The sequence below is a fragment of the Tauraco erythrolophus genome, chromosome 2 (genome assembly GCF_009769465.1).
Source record: "Tauraco erythrolophus isolate bTauEry1 chromosome 2, bTauEry1.pri, whole genome shotgun sequence".
NCBI lineage: Eukaryota > Metazoa > Chordata > Aves > Musophagiformes > Musophagidae > Tauraco > Tauraco erythrolophus.
Window position 1 is genome coordinate 77689028 of NC_141466.1, and position 16957 is coordinate 77705984.

General features: G+C 35.8%; 1 protein-coding gene across 1 annotated transcript in view; it reads left to right on the forward strand.

The window, feature by feature from the left end:
• SHPRH (SNF2 histone linker PHD RING helicase) overlaps nucleotides 1-16304 on the forward strand; it is a 60236-nt gene extending 43932 nt beyond the window's left edge. The window contains exons 22-30 of the mRNA XM_086631511.1: nucleotides 670-813; nucleotides 2125-2226; nucleotides 3068-3139; nucleotides 4601-4789; nucleotides 10108-10200; nucleotides 10766-10852; nucleotides 11298-11476; nucleotides 13572-13652; nucleotides 15523-16304. Coding sequence (XP_086487637.1) covers nucleotides 670-813; nucleotides 2125-2226; nucleotides 3068-3139; nucleotides 4601-4789; nucleotides 10108-10200; nucleotides 10766-10852; nucleotides 11298-11476; nucleotides 13572-13652; nucleotides 15523-15619 — 1044 coding nt within the window. The 3' untranslated portion in view covers nucleotides 15620-16304. The remainder of the gene's footprint in view (nucleotides 1-669; nucleotides 814-2124; nucleotides 2227-3067; nucleotides 3140-4600; nucleotides 4790-10107; nucleotides 10201-10765; nucleotides 10853-11297; nucleotides 11477-13571; nucleotides 13653-15522) is intronic.
• The last annotated feature ends 653 nt before the right edge of the window (nucleotides 16305-16957 follow it).

A 16957-nucleotide genomic window follows, 5' to 3' on the forward strand; every position in this document is an offset into this window, starting at 1 on the left:
GATTGTCTAATGGAATTGAGTTTGTCTTTGTTTTTCAGCAACCTTGGTTACTCATCACCTACTTTACTCTAATTGATAGTGCTACTTAGGAGTGAGACAATATTATCAATGATTCAAAAATAATGTCAGTTTATATGGATAATATACTTCCAGTTGTAGCCATTTCTTTTGTAGAAAGCCAGAATTTACTTTTTCTTGGAAGAACAGAATCTGATGTTATCTTCACTTTGTGCTTGTCTATGCCTTTATCAAGACCACTCAAACTCTTAACATTTCTTTAAAACGTACTTCATCTTCAAGAAGCAGTATTAGTAGCTGTTTAAAATTGCTTAATCATATTTCCTTATTTTATTCAGCATTTGCTTAGCTTTGCAAGGCATTTTGTTTCTGAACTTTTAGTTGCATTAGTTATTTCTTCTACAACTATTACTGTTACAATGAGACACAGCTGTTTATAGTTTTTCATAAAGAGAGGCTGGAAAAGAAAGCAGGCAAGACGATATCTATACTGTTAGTTTTCCTTTGTAATTTGTTGTTGTTATGGCTGAATTACTGTAAAGAAATACTATGCTTTACTCCAAAAAGATTTTCACGGTGTATGTTGTATGGCAGAGTCATATAAAGGGAACTCAACTCAGTTCTACTAATTCGTTTGGGCTTTTCTTACAGTTACTTCATGAATACTGGATGGTACTTAGGGATCATGTGTCTGCTATTGATGAACTGGCAATGGCTACAGAACGGCTCAGAGTGCGTCATCCTGATGAACCAAAACCAAATCCACCAGTTCTCCACATCATAGAACCACACGAGGTAAAGTACTTGACAGGAAAGAAATGTGTGAGTTTTTTCCTGAAAGAACCTACCTCCTACAAAAATAAAACCTGTATCTAGATCTGTGTATAAAGTCTGTAGTATGCCTCTGCTTCCATTTCACAAAGCCTTGGTGGAGTAAAGAGTTCCTGTCTATTTCTACATTCAGTGTATGGGCCTTTTTGAGCTTGTAACTCTTACTTTGATAAGTTTTTGTCAGCCTTCTGAATGTAAGAGTGACATGTTTCCAAAAGACTACCGTCCTTCCAGCAGCAGGTGAATGGCTCTGGGGCATTTCTGTACAATTGCCCAGTTTTCCAAGCTGGTAGAAAATGAAGTTGACCTGATTTCCTACCCATATTGCTACTTTCCACAAGGACCTACAGCAGTGAAAACCTGAAAGACAAATCTTTTTTCAATATCTGGGAATTTCTGAGCCACCTCTGAAATGCTTTCTGTTCATGAACATAGAGAGAATGCTGGGTTGATTTACCTTTTTAACTTATTTATTTTTTGCACCAATAGAACTATGTTTTAAATATAAACGTTTTGTGCTTTTTTTCAATGAGATTCAGTGTTAGATAAAAATGCTTCTTTTTTTTTTTTTTTCTGTAGGGAAATAGATATTTCATCTGTGTATTAAAGCAATTTTTAAAATGGAGCACTTAGATTTTGTTAAACATTTGTTAAGGAAAGATTTGTGTTTGTATTTGCAACCATAAAAGAAACACCCATTACTTTGGTCTTCGTCCTTCCAGTGGTTGCCTCTTCTGCAGTATTAGTAACTACACCACCTAACTGTAATTAATGTAAGAAGGAGTCAGCTTGATATTTCTGTCTTTGTATAGGTTAAATGAAAAGAGAAAGCTTCTAAGAAGTATAAATAAAGTAATTAATTGTTTCTTAACACAATGTTGTTGGAAGAAGCAGTGAGAGTCTAGGATCTATTTGGCTGTAAGAAAATAGATGATAAATTGAAAGAAATTTGGAAGAAACTTTAAAAAAATTAAGTTATTTTAAATTGGGTTTGTCTCTGGAAAGAACCAAAAATGCAAATAAAACAATGAAGAGCAAGTTTGTATACCTCCTGGGTCTCAGCCTGTTCACAGTACTGTGTTTCATACTGGGTACAGGAAAGGAGTAGATAGTCAATTTTGCTTGGGGAGAAGCGAATCTTAAGCTTACAGCATGAGCTGTTCTTCTGTCTATCCCCAGCAAAATATTCAGTTGAATTTTGCCAAAAAATGTATTTAAACCTTGTTGTAAAACTTAACTCTTTTTTTTAATATGTGCTTAATGCTTTTTCCGTAGGTAGAGCAAAATCGAGTGAAACTTTTGAATGACAAAGCAGTTGCCAAATCACAGCTTCAAAAGAAATTAGGACAACTTCTGTATCTCACTAATCTGGAGAAAGTAAGGTTTACAGTTCCTTGGTCTTTACCAAAGTGATGAACTCTACTTACCTAGTGGAAGAGACCTACCATTATTTTTATTTAAAACTTACATTTTAAAAAAAGTGTTTTCTGTAAAGATTCATTACATATTGAAATTCAGTGTGGTGTTCTTTGTGTTACTGCGTAGTCATAAAGTTATTTATTACATTATATATTTTGGCTAGTTGCTTAATTACACAGTTATAAAACTGTGAACTAGTTTTAGATGGTTAAAACTTTCGTTACAAATAACTGGACCGTGATTAGGAGAAGCCTGTAAAATTATGTACCTCTCTGCCTACACTTACTATTTTATGAAGAGCTTACCTTCTTAAACAGAAAGAGAAGCAGGTCTGTAGGTTAAATAAATGTGAAAAAAAAAACCAAAACCAAACCAGACAAACCCCATGTATGTTAAGTTACTTTAATCATAGTGTTCAAGTAAGTACAATTATGCTTAAGTAAGCATAGTTAAGCGTGATTAAGTATATTTATTAAGTCTTTTTACAACAATGTGAAGCCAATAGAAAATTGGAGTTTCTTGTTTGTAGCTTGTGTTTTACTAGGATTTTTCAAAGCTATGGTAGAGATGCAGATGCTGTCTAAAGGACTGCAGTATGAACAGTGCTGCTTTTACTTACCATAAATTAGTATTTTTTTAACTCCTCAAGATAGTTATTTATTCATGAATGATGTGTTTTAATTTGCTCACACTTTTTTTTTTTAAGGACTTCATGATTCATTTTTTCTAGAACCTTGTTTTAAATATAGAATAACTTCTTAATTGTTGAAACACAGTTTATTTTTTTTCTACTTTAAAGTCTCAGGATAAAACTACTGGGGGAGTTAACCCAGAACCATGTCCTATCTGTGCACGTCAACTGGGAAAACAGGTAAGATATGTAGTCAGCAGGTTTTGTTTTTAAAACGTCTCTACCTAGATGTGAGTCAGTTTTCTCTCAAATTTTCAACATCTGATTTTAAAATAAAATTGTATTGAAACAGGGGAAATAAACCCTTTCCTGTAATGTACCAAGCAGCTTCTCCCCTGAAACAGCATCTTGCTCAGATGTAAGCACCTCTAGTGCCTTTAGCTGTTGACATCAATGCTTAAGTGTTGCAACAAGTCTTCCAAAAACGTTGCTGATTGTTTTATGACTGAAGTTTTGCTTTCATACTTTTGTCAGAAAAAATTCTTTGCCATTTATAAGCTAATAGAATGAAGAAATAGATAAGCTTCCATAGTACACTGTTGTATTTTACTGTAACTGCTCTTATTGGTAGTATTTTTTTCTTCTAGACTTCAGAGAAATGGATATTAACTGCTTAAACAGTAGTAAAAACCAATAGAATAAGGACTGGCAGTCTGGATTTCTTTCCCTGCTGCTTACCTGCTGAACTGCAGAGTTGAAATTTAAATGATTTAATCAAAACTACCTATATCGTAAAGTACAAAGCCATAGTTTATACTTTACTTACCATGCATTAAGTAAAAACATGAAAGGACTTCTGTACAGTCAAACTAAATTGGCTCTTTTTTTAGGGTAGCTATTTTAAGGTGTTTAAGCTTGTTATCTTTATAGACATGTGTAAGCATGAACTGCTGTCCTGCCATGTTTCCAAAATCCCCTCTCTGCTCTTCTTCCAAGGGTGATACAGGTTTTTACAGAGAACAGTTGTTTGCCCTGTTAACTGCCATTATGCTTCATCTCTGAGCTGGAGGAGCTCGCTGAAAGGAAAAATAATATTTTCTTCAACTTCGGAGGAGACTGACACTTTAGATGATAGTAGCCCTCCTGTTGCAAGGAGCTTTTAAAATGCTTTCCATCCTGTTTCTGCATGATTGAAGGAATCTTACAAAGCCTAAAAGATCTTTCCCTTGATAATCAGTCGTTTAGTCAATTCCCTCTCTTAGAATGGCCCATGGAACAGACTAGTAGAGTAAGACACTATTTCTAGGTGCAAAAACCCTGGTTTACAAATACGTAATTTGCATATATTTTTTTAAATTATGTAAATACTTAGAATACTTTGCTTGCACATTAAGAATCATCATTCATAGAAATGAAAGACTAATGTCGTTCCTCAAGTTTAAAACTGAAAAAATGAACAATAAATGCAGAGAACTTCTGTGGATCATGAATCTTTCTGTGCTGGAAAACTGAAATCGAGGCTTTTCTGCAGCAGTGGTGCTAAACATTCTAAAATTCTTCCATTTTTATTTGATGAGTTTCATGAAAAGCAAGTAATGTTTCTATGAAAAAGTAGTTTATCATGTATTGGTACCCTGTTATTCTTTTGCATTGATCCGAAACTGATACTATGTTGTGTTGCTTTTTTAATTCCCTGCATAGTGGGCAGTGCTGACATGTGGACACTGTTTTTGTAATGAATGTGTAGCTATCATCATAGAACAGTACAGCGTTGGCACCCGCCGGAGCTCAATTAAATGTGCCATTTGCAGGCAAACAACATCACATAAAGAAATATCATACGTCTTCACTGCAGAAACTGCAAATCAGGAGGATGACATTCCTGTAAAGGTACATTGTTTATATGAGCTTTGCCCAAACTTTCAGCAGTGTGTATTTTTTGTGCTTTATTGCATGCTACATTTAGATAGACAAATCTACCATGTAGTTTTATAAGTAGGTTCTCTTTTATAATTTGTTTTGTTTGTAACAGGTATTGTTCTTTTTCTTTTGAATGGGACACCATGTAGATAGACCTTTCTTACGGTGTAATCAATGTTTTTGCATCCTTCCCCAAGGAAGGATACACGTTTTCCTGTCAAGAAAAGGGTTTTTTGGGGGTTTTTTGTTTGGTTTAGGGTGTGGGGTTTTTTTAACTTATTGTTTTCATAACTTTTCAAGAGTTTTGAAAACAAAACATGAAAGGAAACAGTGTGAAAGAGGATATCTTCTTAACACCTACTCTTTAACTGTGCCTGCAGAAAGGCCTTGTGGATGGATTACAGAATTACACATCTGTTCAAGTAATGCTGTCTTGGAGTGTAGGGGGGAAAGGACAGCTTTTGCTGAACTTTAGTTATGATTTTTTTTTAAGCATTTGATACTAGGTAGAAATAAATGTTGTTCGTATGCAGGTGATTAGTTAGGTGTTTTGTTTTGGTGGTTTTGGCTTTTTGTAGCTGAGCAGAAATAAGGCTTTTTGGAAGCACAATTTTACTATGTTTGCTTGAAATGAGTAGTCTGAGAAAGCTGCCTGTACCATAAGGCTGTTAGGAAAATGTAAATATTTTAAATTGGTAAGACTTCATTGTTAGCCAGAGAGAACTGGCTAACCGAATCCGCCTGATTCTGAATTTAAGATTAGTCATCTGGAATGTTTCTTGAGCTACCTGACAAGTAGAGTAGTTGTTTTGCATTTTGCACACCTATATAATGTTATCCGCTGTATGAACCGTAATTTGGAGGAAAAAAAACAACTACTTTTTTAGTAAGGACGAATGAACATTAAAAACCTGAGGGGAGATTATATTTGTGCTTCCGCCACCTAACTTGTTCGCTAATAATCACGCTCTAATGAGTATATTCAGTAACTTGACCCAAAGTTTATTCAGTCATAAATCAAATCACAGCAGAGAAAATAGAAAAATGTTAATATTATTTATCAAAAGCAATGCTTTTCATTGGAACAACAATAATTGAATTTGTTCTCTGGAGAAAAGTTTCTCTGGTGTGATGTTGGAGACGTTCTCTTTTCTCTACAAGTGTATTGTCAATAACGTGGTTGTGAGGCCACTTTCTTCAAGCTCATCCCCAGTTCTTTTGATCTAGTTGTGTGGTGTAAGCTTTTTCTCTGTATTCTAGATGAGCGTTGACTCATACAGCTGGATACTCTGCAAGTATTCTTTCTCGGGTTTTTTGTTTGGTTTTGTTTGAAAAATCCAAACGAAAAATTTGGAATAACTATTAGTGTTTCTTGCCTATCTGCATTTTAAACTTGTTGGTATTTGGTTAAAGCCTTGCTGATGGGATGCATATACGTACTGAAAAGATTATTATTGAATAAAGAGTGATTTTTGGTCTTAAAACAGCTCCCTGCCTGCGCAATTTCTTTCTCGAGGCTTTTCACTGTGTAGACTAGTAGCTGTATTTTCCACTGTGACTTTCTGTTTTCGTTCCTTTTAGCCTGACTTTCTGAGGAGACAAGGTCTTTTCATTGTACTATCTTAGATTTCTCCCTTAATTTAGCAACCCATTAGATCATTTCAAACAGCTTAACAGCAAGTCTGAGGTAATTTATATTCTGCAAGTCTGATTAAAATAGCCATCCACATAAAGTATGTCTCTTACTTATCAAACTACAGTGGCTTGACTTTCCCCTTACTACAAAAGGTATCTTAAAGTTCAAGTCTGTGGGGGAAACTTTTTGCTTTCCTAACAACAAAAGCTAATGAACCCCTAGACACAAATGTGTAGGAAATCAGTCCTGATGGCCCTGTTTTATCTACTTTTCTTGGTAACAGAGGGTTTCCATTGACTTGAAGGCAGGGATGGAGGAAGAGATAGTATCTCCATTAGTCTTTAGCAATATTGAAACGTACGTAGTGCATAGGTACATTTTTGCTTTGCACAAAACTGTTATAGTGTTAAACCAAAAAACTGTAGTTATTGCAGTTGTGGAAAAAATAGAGGATTCTGGACTAAAATGCAAAGGTGAAAGACTAATATTGGGAATATTTTGATTTAGATGATACTGCTGTCTTTAAAATATGATTATAATACAGCTGGACATACCAATAATAGTTTTAATCTGGTTGGTATAGTTAAAAGTAATGATGAAATGCACTGACAAAGACTTCCATGGTATCTGTGCAAGTCTCCTTGAACCTTGTGGGTATACTAGCGTTGCTGGCCTGTACTGAAGTCAGTGCTACCACGTTCACACTAGCTATGCCAGCCTCTCTGGACAGTTTGATTTCTGTTTTATGAGTAGATTCTTCCTAACTCAAATTATTAGATTTGAAGTAGTTGACAGCATGTGGCACCAGGGGGAGTAAATAGACTGTATTTTTGAAGTACTAGCTATTAGGACCTCACTTCATAGAAGTTTTTTAGCAGATTGTTTTGTCAGAGTTTAGAGATATCGCCCCATTTCTAACAAGAAAATTCCAGATGTTTGATAAATTACATTAAAAAATAGAACAGAATAACTAAATTTCATAAATAAAACACAGGAAGAACATGTCATCTATTGTCCTGTGTAAAGGGTTGTAGTGTTTTCTTGAAGTATTTCTGCATCCAAAACTTAAGCCAAAGCAAAAATGTTAATTCTCTGTGAATTCACATGTCATCTTGAGCAAGGCCCATTCTTACTTCATGAAAAATTAAAAATTTATACTGTAGCTTCACTGTAGTACTATCAAAACAAGCAGCATTTTTAAAAATGAAAATTTCTACCTCATACTCCTTTAAGGACAGTTAACAAAGAATAGCTAACTTAAAATGTTTTCTATAGAATACTAAGGTTAAGATGAATATCTTACAGTATATATGAAGATTGCATTGTTTATTCAGCGTCTATAATTTCATCTGAACTTGTTCAGTCCCTCTGGTCTCTTGCAGTATTCAGTACCTCTTTTATTTTTTTCCTTCTGTTGTGTTGTGTACATCTTGCTCTTTATTGTACCAGCACTGGCCACCTTAAGTTAATGTCTTAGATGGAAAAGGACTACTGTAAATGGGAGCGTTTTATACTGAGAGAGAGATTACTGGCATCTCTGCACGTTTTGGTTCTATAAAAGCTTCCAGTGTCTGGTCAGTATCACAGTGGGTATTGCCAGCCTGTCATCCGATACAGAAATTGTTTGTTACCGGGTAGTTTTGATTCTAATGTGTACTGTTCCATAATTAATTGGAATTGGCGAATCTATTTATAAACACTCATCTGGATATTCAACCAAATGACAGACTCAAGGTGTATGGATAATGAATGGAGTAACATTTTTTAAGACAGGCTGAAAACCAAGAACTCATAATAGCAAGGTACTTCTATCAGTTTCATCTCTCCATAAATACTGAGAATAAAATTGAAAATTTTTGTGTGCTGTGAACCCAACCTTAATTGTTAGTTCAATGACAAGTCTAATGTAGTTTATCTAACATAATGTAAGCAGAGGGATGGAGAACTTTGCACGCTTAGATATCATGTTTAAAAAACAGAGAAAAAAACCCGTAACCACTTTGATCATTATGCTGTTCTCTTTGCCATAGTTCCTCTGACTGATCTTGTGCAAAGTCACATTTGTAACACCTGAGTCACAGGAAGTCTGAAGGGTGGAAAAATCAACAGCAGTGGCTAAAGCTACTATCTCTTATAGCAGGGAAAAGTAAGACCTATGGTAAGGTCCAAAAGAAGTCTCTGAGGAAAACACAGAGCAGATTAGCAAGAATAGTCATCATGGAATCACAGATGAGCGGTATCAGAAAAGCACATAAATGACCCTGGAATATATAGGAAAAAACAAAAGTTAGTGTTGGATCTCTTAACTGAAGGTGGTTATGACTGGCAAGCAGCTGTGTAGGGCTGCAAATGTGTCATTCATCCTTGCAGATCGTAACACCTACTGACATAAGCATTTTTAATTGTCTGTCTGACTTCTGGGAGCGAAGTTAACATCTACCAGGTGCAACAAAGATACCGTGAAAAAAGCTGGTTTACTTCTATGTCTGTGACACAGAGTTTGAATCATTGTGGAAGACCCTGGGAAATGGTACTGCTTGTTGCAGCCTTTGGTAAAACAGTCTGCTGCAGAAAGTCTTTCGTGTATTTCTAGAGCATTCATTTAGCTGCATAACATCTGACTGATCAAGCAGCCCAGCATTGGTTCCTAACTTGTGCTTAGGCTGCTGTCACCCTTCCCTGCCAATTCTGCAAGCAGCATAACTTCAGTAAATTTGATCTGTCATTGTAGCAAGCCAACATAGTTAATTCAATGTTCAGAGGACAGGTGCAGACAGAAATAAAACAATATTTGTCCAGCTGAGTCTAGCGCAGCTTGAAATTACTATGCATGTAAGAACTAGTAAGGAAATTAAATAAGGGCTTCTGAAAAAAACACATTAGGTAAAATTGCTGTAATACAAAGTACATACTGAAGGAAATAGAGGGAGATACTTAAGAACTATTTCTTGGAATCCTCTTCCTGACTTAAGGGGAAAGGGGAGAGTACAGAAATCACAGTGGACACGTAGAACGTAGTATTGGATTCATTAAGTACTGAAAAATTTCTGAATGCAGAATGTGAAGGTGTTTTCATTGCGGTGTACAATCCTTTAAGAATTAATTTAATTATATTTACCAATTTCTTATTACTTTAAATATACTTAACAAGCGTCATAGCACTGAGCATAAGACTGGTGTTTAGCTAGAGTGAGAAACAAAAGCAACAGAAATAGCGTTTGCATAGTTTTTTTCATTGCCAGTTTTCAAGAGGTGTGAAGGGAGGGAAATTTAAATGTGCATTTGGAAGTTTCTTTAAAGATTGTGCCACTAAGTTAAACCTCAGGAGGCCTAATTGGCACGTTTGGTGCAACTGCACTGCTTGGATGGTCCGTTCTGCCTCACGCAGAAGTAGGCAGGTGTATCCGTGTGGCGTTTCCTTCTGCCGTGTGCTGCACGTGCTGTAGTACAACGCTGATCCCGTGGCAGTGCGTTGTAAGGGAGGTATAAAAGCGGTTCAGTGCTACTTAATCTGCCCTTCCTCCAGGTTACTAGTGTTTACGTCCATGTGAGATGTGAGAGCCCTAATATAACATTATTTAATAAAATAGTGAGTGTGGAAGGAGTTGTTTAATGTCCTACTTGACTAATGCTGTTCTCTGACTTTTCAAAGGGAAGTCACTCCACCAAAGTGGAAGCTGTGGTCCGAACGCTGAAGAGAATTCAATTTAAAGATCCAGGGGCTAAATCCTTAGTTTTCTCAACGGTATCAATCACCATTTTTTGTCTTGACTTTTTGTGTGTGTGTGAGTTTAAAGCGGTCATTCTGTTTTCTGGAATTAGTTTGGCTACCGAAATGTTGAATCACTCTGTACAGCCACTTGATTGTTTTGAGAATTTGTTGAGCAATTCATGTAACTGGGACATGAACAATGATCATAGTCAACAGATGTAAAAGCTTGTTTCTTTAAAGGGCAAACACTTAGATTTATATGGGAGCATTAGAAATTCTCGATATTTTTAAATGTAACATCTAGATATTTTTGATACATTGTAAAACTGGTTTTATAATGGCTACCAATTTCTTTTATTCTAGGCGATCTTTTTAATTACATTTCTTATTTAGTTTTATGAAAGATTCGATTCCTGGCACACAAATAATTTTTCTTTTTCTTTTTTTTCCCCTTTTTTTAAATTGCAAATGCTAGTATTTTGAAAGGCCTTTTTGTCTACTCCTTCTTAGGGAAGTTAATTAGTATATTTTTGTTGTCATTGCTTTTTTAAATGTTGAGTTACTTTTATTGTGTTGTGTGTTTACTTTTTTTTTCCAGTGGCAAGACGTGTTGGACATAATTTCAAAAGCTTTGTGTGACAACAACATGATTTTTTCTCAGATCAATGGAATTAGTAAATTTCAGGTACATAAATGATATTTTTCTTAAAATTACTTTCAGTGGGGAAAATTACAGTTCATAGAAGTTAATTTGATCCTTTTACTTCATTGCTTCATTTGAGAAACTGAAAGAGTAGCAAATGTGTTTGGCAGCAGCTTTGATCTCTAACTCATTAGTTCTAAAAATCATAATCACAAAAAGCCACAATTTAAAACCTTTGGAGAAGGCTTTAAAGCTTTTGAGAAAGAAGCATTGGCATGGATGTTAAGGATGAGACACACTGATCACTGTTATAAAAAGTTCTTACCTTCCTGTAATCTGTCAAGTATCTGTTCTGGGATGACAGGGATCAGTCGGGCTGCAAGACTGTCACTCTAGGGCTTGTAGTAGCTGCTATTTCTTGAAAATGCAGAGATGTCCCTCACTATTGAGGAACTTCTGTCACGCTACTGTGATGCTTGTCTTTCAGGAAAATCTCTCTGCATTTAAATACGATCCCAACATCAATATTTTGCTGTTGCCTCTTCACACTGGTTCCAATGGACTAAACATCATCGAAGCAACTCACGTTCTGCTTGTGGAACCCATTCTGAATCCTGCACATGAGCTACAGGCTATTGGCAGAGTGCATCGTATTGGCCAGACAAAGTAAGAGTGAAAATTGTGTTGAGTGGTTCGGATATTGTGGAGAATAGAACTGCACACTGTAATCAGAATAAATCTAGTTCACTGAACTTCTCCATTTTGGATATGAGAGTGTTCATAGTAATACTATTTTTAAAATTATCATATGAGGCACAGAAAGATGAAAATTAAAAAAAAGTTTCCTGAAAATACACAGTTTGTATTTTGTGCTACAGGGGTAAGACACAGAAGCAAATTGCATTTAGGAAGAGTGTAGGCTCTTGAATCTGAAATCCTGAAAACTTTGTTTGGCTGCTGCCCTATTTTATGTGTGCCACTGATGTCTTAGTTTTTAACGTTTTAAGTGCTGCTTGTACGCATGTCCAGAAATGTCTTAGCTTTGCAGGTCTGAATAACTCGCCATTTATGTCATCTGTGGCTGAGTTCAGGCACGACCCTTCCTGTTTTCCTTGAGAAAGCTGGTGATTCCCAGCTCCAGATTAGGAGCTGTGTAAATTGTTGTTGTTGGGGGGTGGGGGGAAGGTGTTGTTTGGTTTGTTATTTTTTTGTTCAAAAAGTAAATTTATAGCACACACTTTTTAGAACTGAATAGTTTTTATATAACAGTTCTGCCCTCACCCTTGTCTAGATCTTTTTGAAGACGTTAATGAATTTGTGTCTCTTGTTTCAATGTTGTAGATTTCACATGGGTAGTACTGAACACTTGAAAAAGGTTTTGGAAAGTTTGTCCTGAACAGAAGAAATACATATGGTTTTACTTCAGTTTCATGTCACTTTAAAAATTAATGAAAAAAATCTGTACATGAAAAGAAAAATAGCTGGAATCAATTCTGGAATAATAATATTATAGAATAATAGTGGGTTTTGTGTTCTGGAAATGGAGGCATAGTGAGAGGGCATGAATGAGCATGTATGTGAAAGAATGTTTATGAAGAAGTGGATATTTGGGTGTGTTAGTAAAGATTTTGAATTAACTGTCAGGGCATGGGAAAGATTGATTGCAACAGCCTGCATTATAATTTTATGTGATGTGGGCACAAAAGGTCTGGCAAAAACCTTGCAATAAAACCAGCAAGAATGTGTGCTGTACTTAAGAATAAGGCTTACTCAAAAAAGGGCTCTGTTCAAGTTCAGTGAGCGTAAGGGAATATTCTGTTCGATTTCACTGGTGCAACTATTACCAGTTCAGTTGAGTTCTTATTTACATATCTCTTTTTGGGCAGACTTTGCCTAAGAGTCACAAAGTATTCCCCCAGAATTGCATTGTGTTAACATTACCTGCCAAAGTTTCAATTTAAGATCTGAAAACCATCCCTGCACTTTCAAGGATTCATATCTTGAAAAATGTCTATACTGGGGAGCCTAGAGTGATTTTTCATTTTTATCATTGGAGCTGACTTTTCCATTTCACTTTCTTGTGCCTGATGTTTTATTTTTATTACAGCTTTCTATTTGAAATTTTGTTTCGTAAATTGAGTTCTCATTTTGTTTCATGTTTATTGACACTTTTTTATGTTTTACTAGTGTTCACAATTTTGTGTTTACAATTTCATGTTTACTGACTACAATTACTGACTTTTAAAAAAAAAATCAATAGTATTTTGCCGTCTTCAAGAACAGTATTGTGAAAACTCTGGGAACGAGCTTTAATTATCCGTCACACTGAGCTCTGTCTCTTGGACTGACTTGTGGCAATGCAGTATAAACATTGTATATAACCAGTGGACCAGAGTAATTTCCTTAAACAACAGGTTAAGCTCCTGAGAACTGTTTGTTTAGAGCAGGGGCATAGAAAGCAGAACTTTGCCCAGCATCTACTTTAGGATTTTAGTTAATACAGTTCATTTTTAGTTAATACATTCATTTACTATGTCAATCCAGCCAAGTGGATTGTGTGCTCTGGGAGGCACTAAGCATCCTTCAATGTCAATGAAAGTTGTTAATCACCTTGTAAGATTTCTTGCTTAAAATATAGAGGCATTTTTTCAGCACTTTTACAATATTTAGTATGAGACAAAATTATGGTATGAACTTTTGACAGTAAAAGCATAACTTCTGCTCACTTCTGGTCTTGTTTTCTTTTTTTAAACATGTTCAGATCTACCATTGTTCATAGGTTCCTGATAAAAGCGACGATAGAAGAGAGGATGCAGACTATGCTGAAAACTGTAGATAGAAGGTATGTGTTGAATTTTTTTAAAAACATCTTTACTGCACCAAAAATGAAAGGGTGGTTCTCAACTATACTTTTATTACAGTTAGGTATGCATAGCTTACGTAAGTTTTTGATCTCCTTCAAATTGTTTTGATTGACAAAAAAGTTTTAAGACTTGAAAAACTGATCTTTTAACCTGGTTCAAGTAACTTGAAACTTAAGGTATTTTAATTCTCTGGAGAATATTTTGTTGCATTTTGCATATTTTATTTCATAAAAGCCCAATTAATTAATAAATTATGTGTTATGATTTATCTTTTCAGTTTACTTATTTCCATTAGTATAAAAGCATTGCAATTAATGGAATAATACTAAGTCTGCCACTGGAGTAACAGCATATGTTATAAACTCTAATATAGGACATTAATTCTTTCTTTCATTATTTTTAAATTCAACAAACCTAGTCTGTCATTTCTGTCACACTGATTGATTTTGTAGTCAGTGCAAGAGTTGTCCAGATCTAGCTCATAAGTCAGTCTGGTGTGCAGACACAGAAAGCAGTTTTCACTGTGTTTATCTTCTCAAAATCTATAAGCAGTGATGGACTGGGAGTGGAACAAAAGTGGTACTTACATTCTTTATGCAGAAGGTATAAGAGGTGTGTACCTCTTTATATTGTATACACATAATGAATCTAGGAGGAGGCCTTAGTTTAAGAAAATTAGTTATTTTTCCATTTTTTTGGCTGTTACAAATTATGAGACTAAAAATTTACATGGCTATCTTTGGCTGTAATTATGAAAGATTTCAGCTTTAGCTTCGAAACAATGATTTAATCAGTTTCCATATCTGTAAAGTAGCACTACTTTTGCTTATAAACCTCGGATAAATATATAGTGATTGAATGATCCAGTGAGGGCTGATGTTTTGAAAGTAATATCAAACCCTATGCTTGGAAGTGTGCCCAAGCAGCCAAGAAAGCCAAGGGAATCCTGGCATGTATCAGAAACAGTGTGGCCAGCAGGAGCAGGGAAGTGATTGTCCCCCTATCTATACTCAGCACTGGTGAGGCCGCACCTGGAGTACTGTGTCCAGTTTTGGGCCCCTCACTTCAAGAAGGACATTGAGGTGCTGGAGCGAGTTCAGAGAAGGGCAACAAAACTAGTGAAGGGTTTAGAGAACTTGTCCTATGAGGAGCGGCTGAGGGAGCTGGGACTGTTTAGTCTGCAGAAGAGAAGGCTCGGGGGGACCTTATCGCTCTCTACAATTACCTGAAAGGAAGTTGTAGGGAGATGGGGGTCGGTGCCTTCTCCCACATTATGAATGACAGGACGATAGGGAATGGTCTCAAGTTACGCCAGGGGAAATTTAGGTTAGATATCAGGAAAAATTTCTTTACAGAGAGGATTGTGAAGTATAGGAACAGGCTGCCCAGGGAGGTGGTGGAGTCCCCATCCCTGGAGGTGTTTAAAAACCATGTGGATTCGATGTTGAGGAACATGGTTTAGGGACCCTGACAGTGCAGGGGGAATGGCTGGACTCAATGATCTTGAGGGTCTCTTCCAACCAGATGATTCTATGATTCTGTGAAGCTGAAGCCAATCCCTTAAATGTTAAGAGGGCCAAGCAGATAATCCCATGTTCTGCTGCCTCTGCAGTGTTTGGTGTTGACCACTGTTAGGGACAGTATATGGACCTTGTATCCTACTCAGAATGTGCAAGAGAAGTAGCTGATCAGTGTATGTATTTTCCCTGATAGAAAGTGTGTTTTCCTGCTCAGCTTCAAAGCTGAATAGTTACTGGACTCTGAACCATGTGGTCTGTGCTCAGTGCACGCAGCTTGTTACTTAAGTTGATTCTTTCTCTGATGTCTGCATGCAATTTCTTCCCACAGCCACACGAGCTCTTCCATGAAACAGTCAGAAGCCTCAGTTCTGACAGTGGCAGACTTGGCTGACCTTTTTACAGAGGAAACCGAAGAACTTGAGTAAAAACATTGGTTTTGTCTAATGAAATCAGAAAATACCTGACCTAATAAGCACCAGTGTGTAATCCACTTGATCTGTCATTCCTGGAAACTTCATTTAACGTTTATCCTTAACAGAACTATTGGAAATCAGAAAGTCTTAATTGTTACTGTTTTATTCTGTGGTGAAGCTCTTGGCAGACACACAGTTCTGATGGCACTGGAGAAAACTTGCACTTTGCACATTATACGAAAACTGGATTTTATTCCCAAAGAGCATTTGAGCAAGATGTTACAACTAGGATCGTGGACCTTTGGTTGAGAGGATTTTTACCATCAGGTTTGATTGGTTAGTAGCTCAGTCTGAGAGCAAAACTATGCGGGTGGCTGGGGGGAAAGGGAAGCAGAAAAACACAAATCTAATTTTTTTTACTGTACAAAGAATTGTTAGAAAGAATGACTGTAAATTAATATTCTTCTAGAAAGGGCTTGTTAGCATTTAATGCAGAGTTACTGAAAGTCTTATTGATAACACTTTAAATGGCTAATCTTTATTAATAATTTGGATATTTGTATTAGGCTTTTAGATATTCATAAAGACTTGTGAGAGTTAAAAATTTCATTGTTAATGCTTACTCACTGCAAAATGATGATAATTAAATTATGCTTTTTGTATATGTGTTGGTCCTGGTAATCAGTTAAATTCTTGAACTGACTGTATATGTTTTCACATATTCATGAAGCCATGACTATTGCTTAAAAAGACAAAAGGTAATGCATTTGTTACAGAATTTTTAAAAATTTAATTGGTTAAGCTGCTGATCACTTTACAATTATTTGGTGGTTGTATACACTTTCTCACCCTGATTTCTTTCTCTAGTTCTCCCCCTTAAAAATGCAGCAATCTAAATAATCAAACTATATGAGATTAAGGTAGGCAGTCTAATTATTAGGTATGTAGTCTCAGTTACATAATCAGTGGAGAAACGTGAAGCTTTTGTGAAACTTCATCCTTAAATATGCGAGATCATTCTACCCCATCTCTATTGACAATAGAGAGTTTAGAAAACAAATCTAGGCTAACTTTTAGACTGCTGAAAGGTAAAATAGATTTTAAGCCTTTTGGCCTACATTATAAATACACATTTGCTTAACATCAAGCTCAGTTACACAGTTGGTGTTAGACACAATTTTGTGTTTAGAGACTGGCCAAGTGTATGTGCATAAGCAACAGACTGTTGCCCTCAAATTACAATATTTACTGTTCCAATAGACAATGGGTTTTGTATATTTTAGAAATCTTACTTCAGGTTGAAATTAAAGCGAGTCCTTTATGAAATATCGTCTTAGAATTTTTACTCTA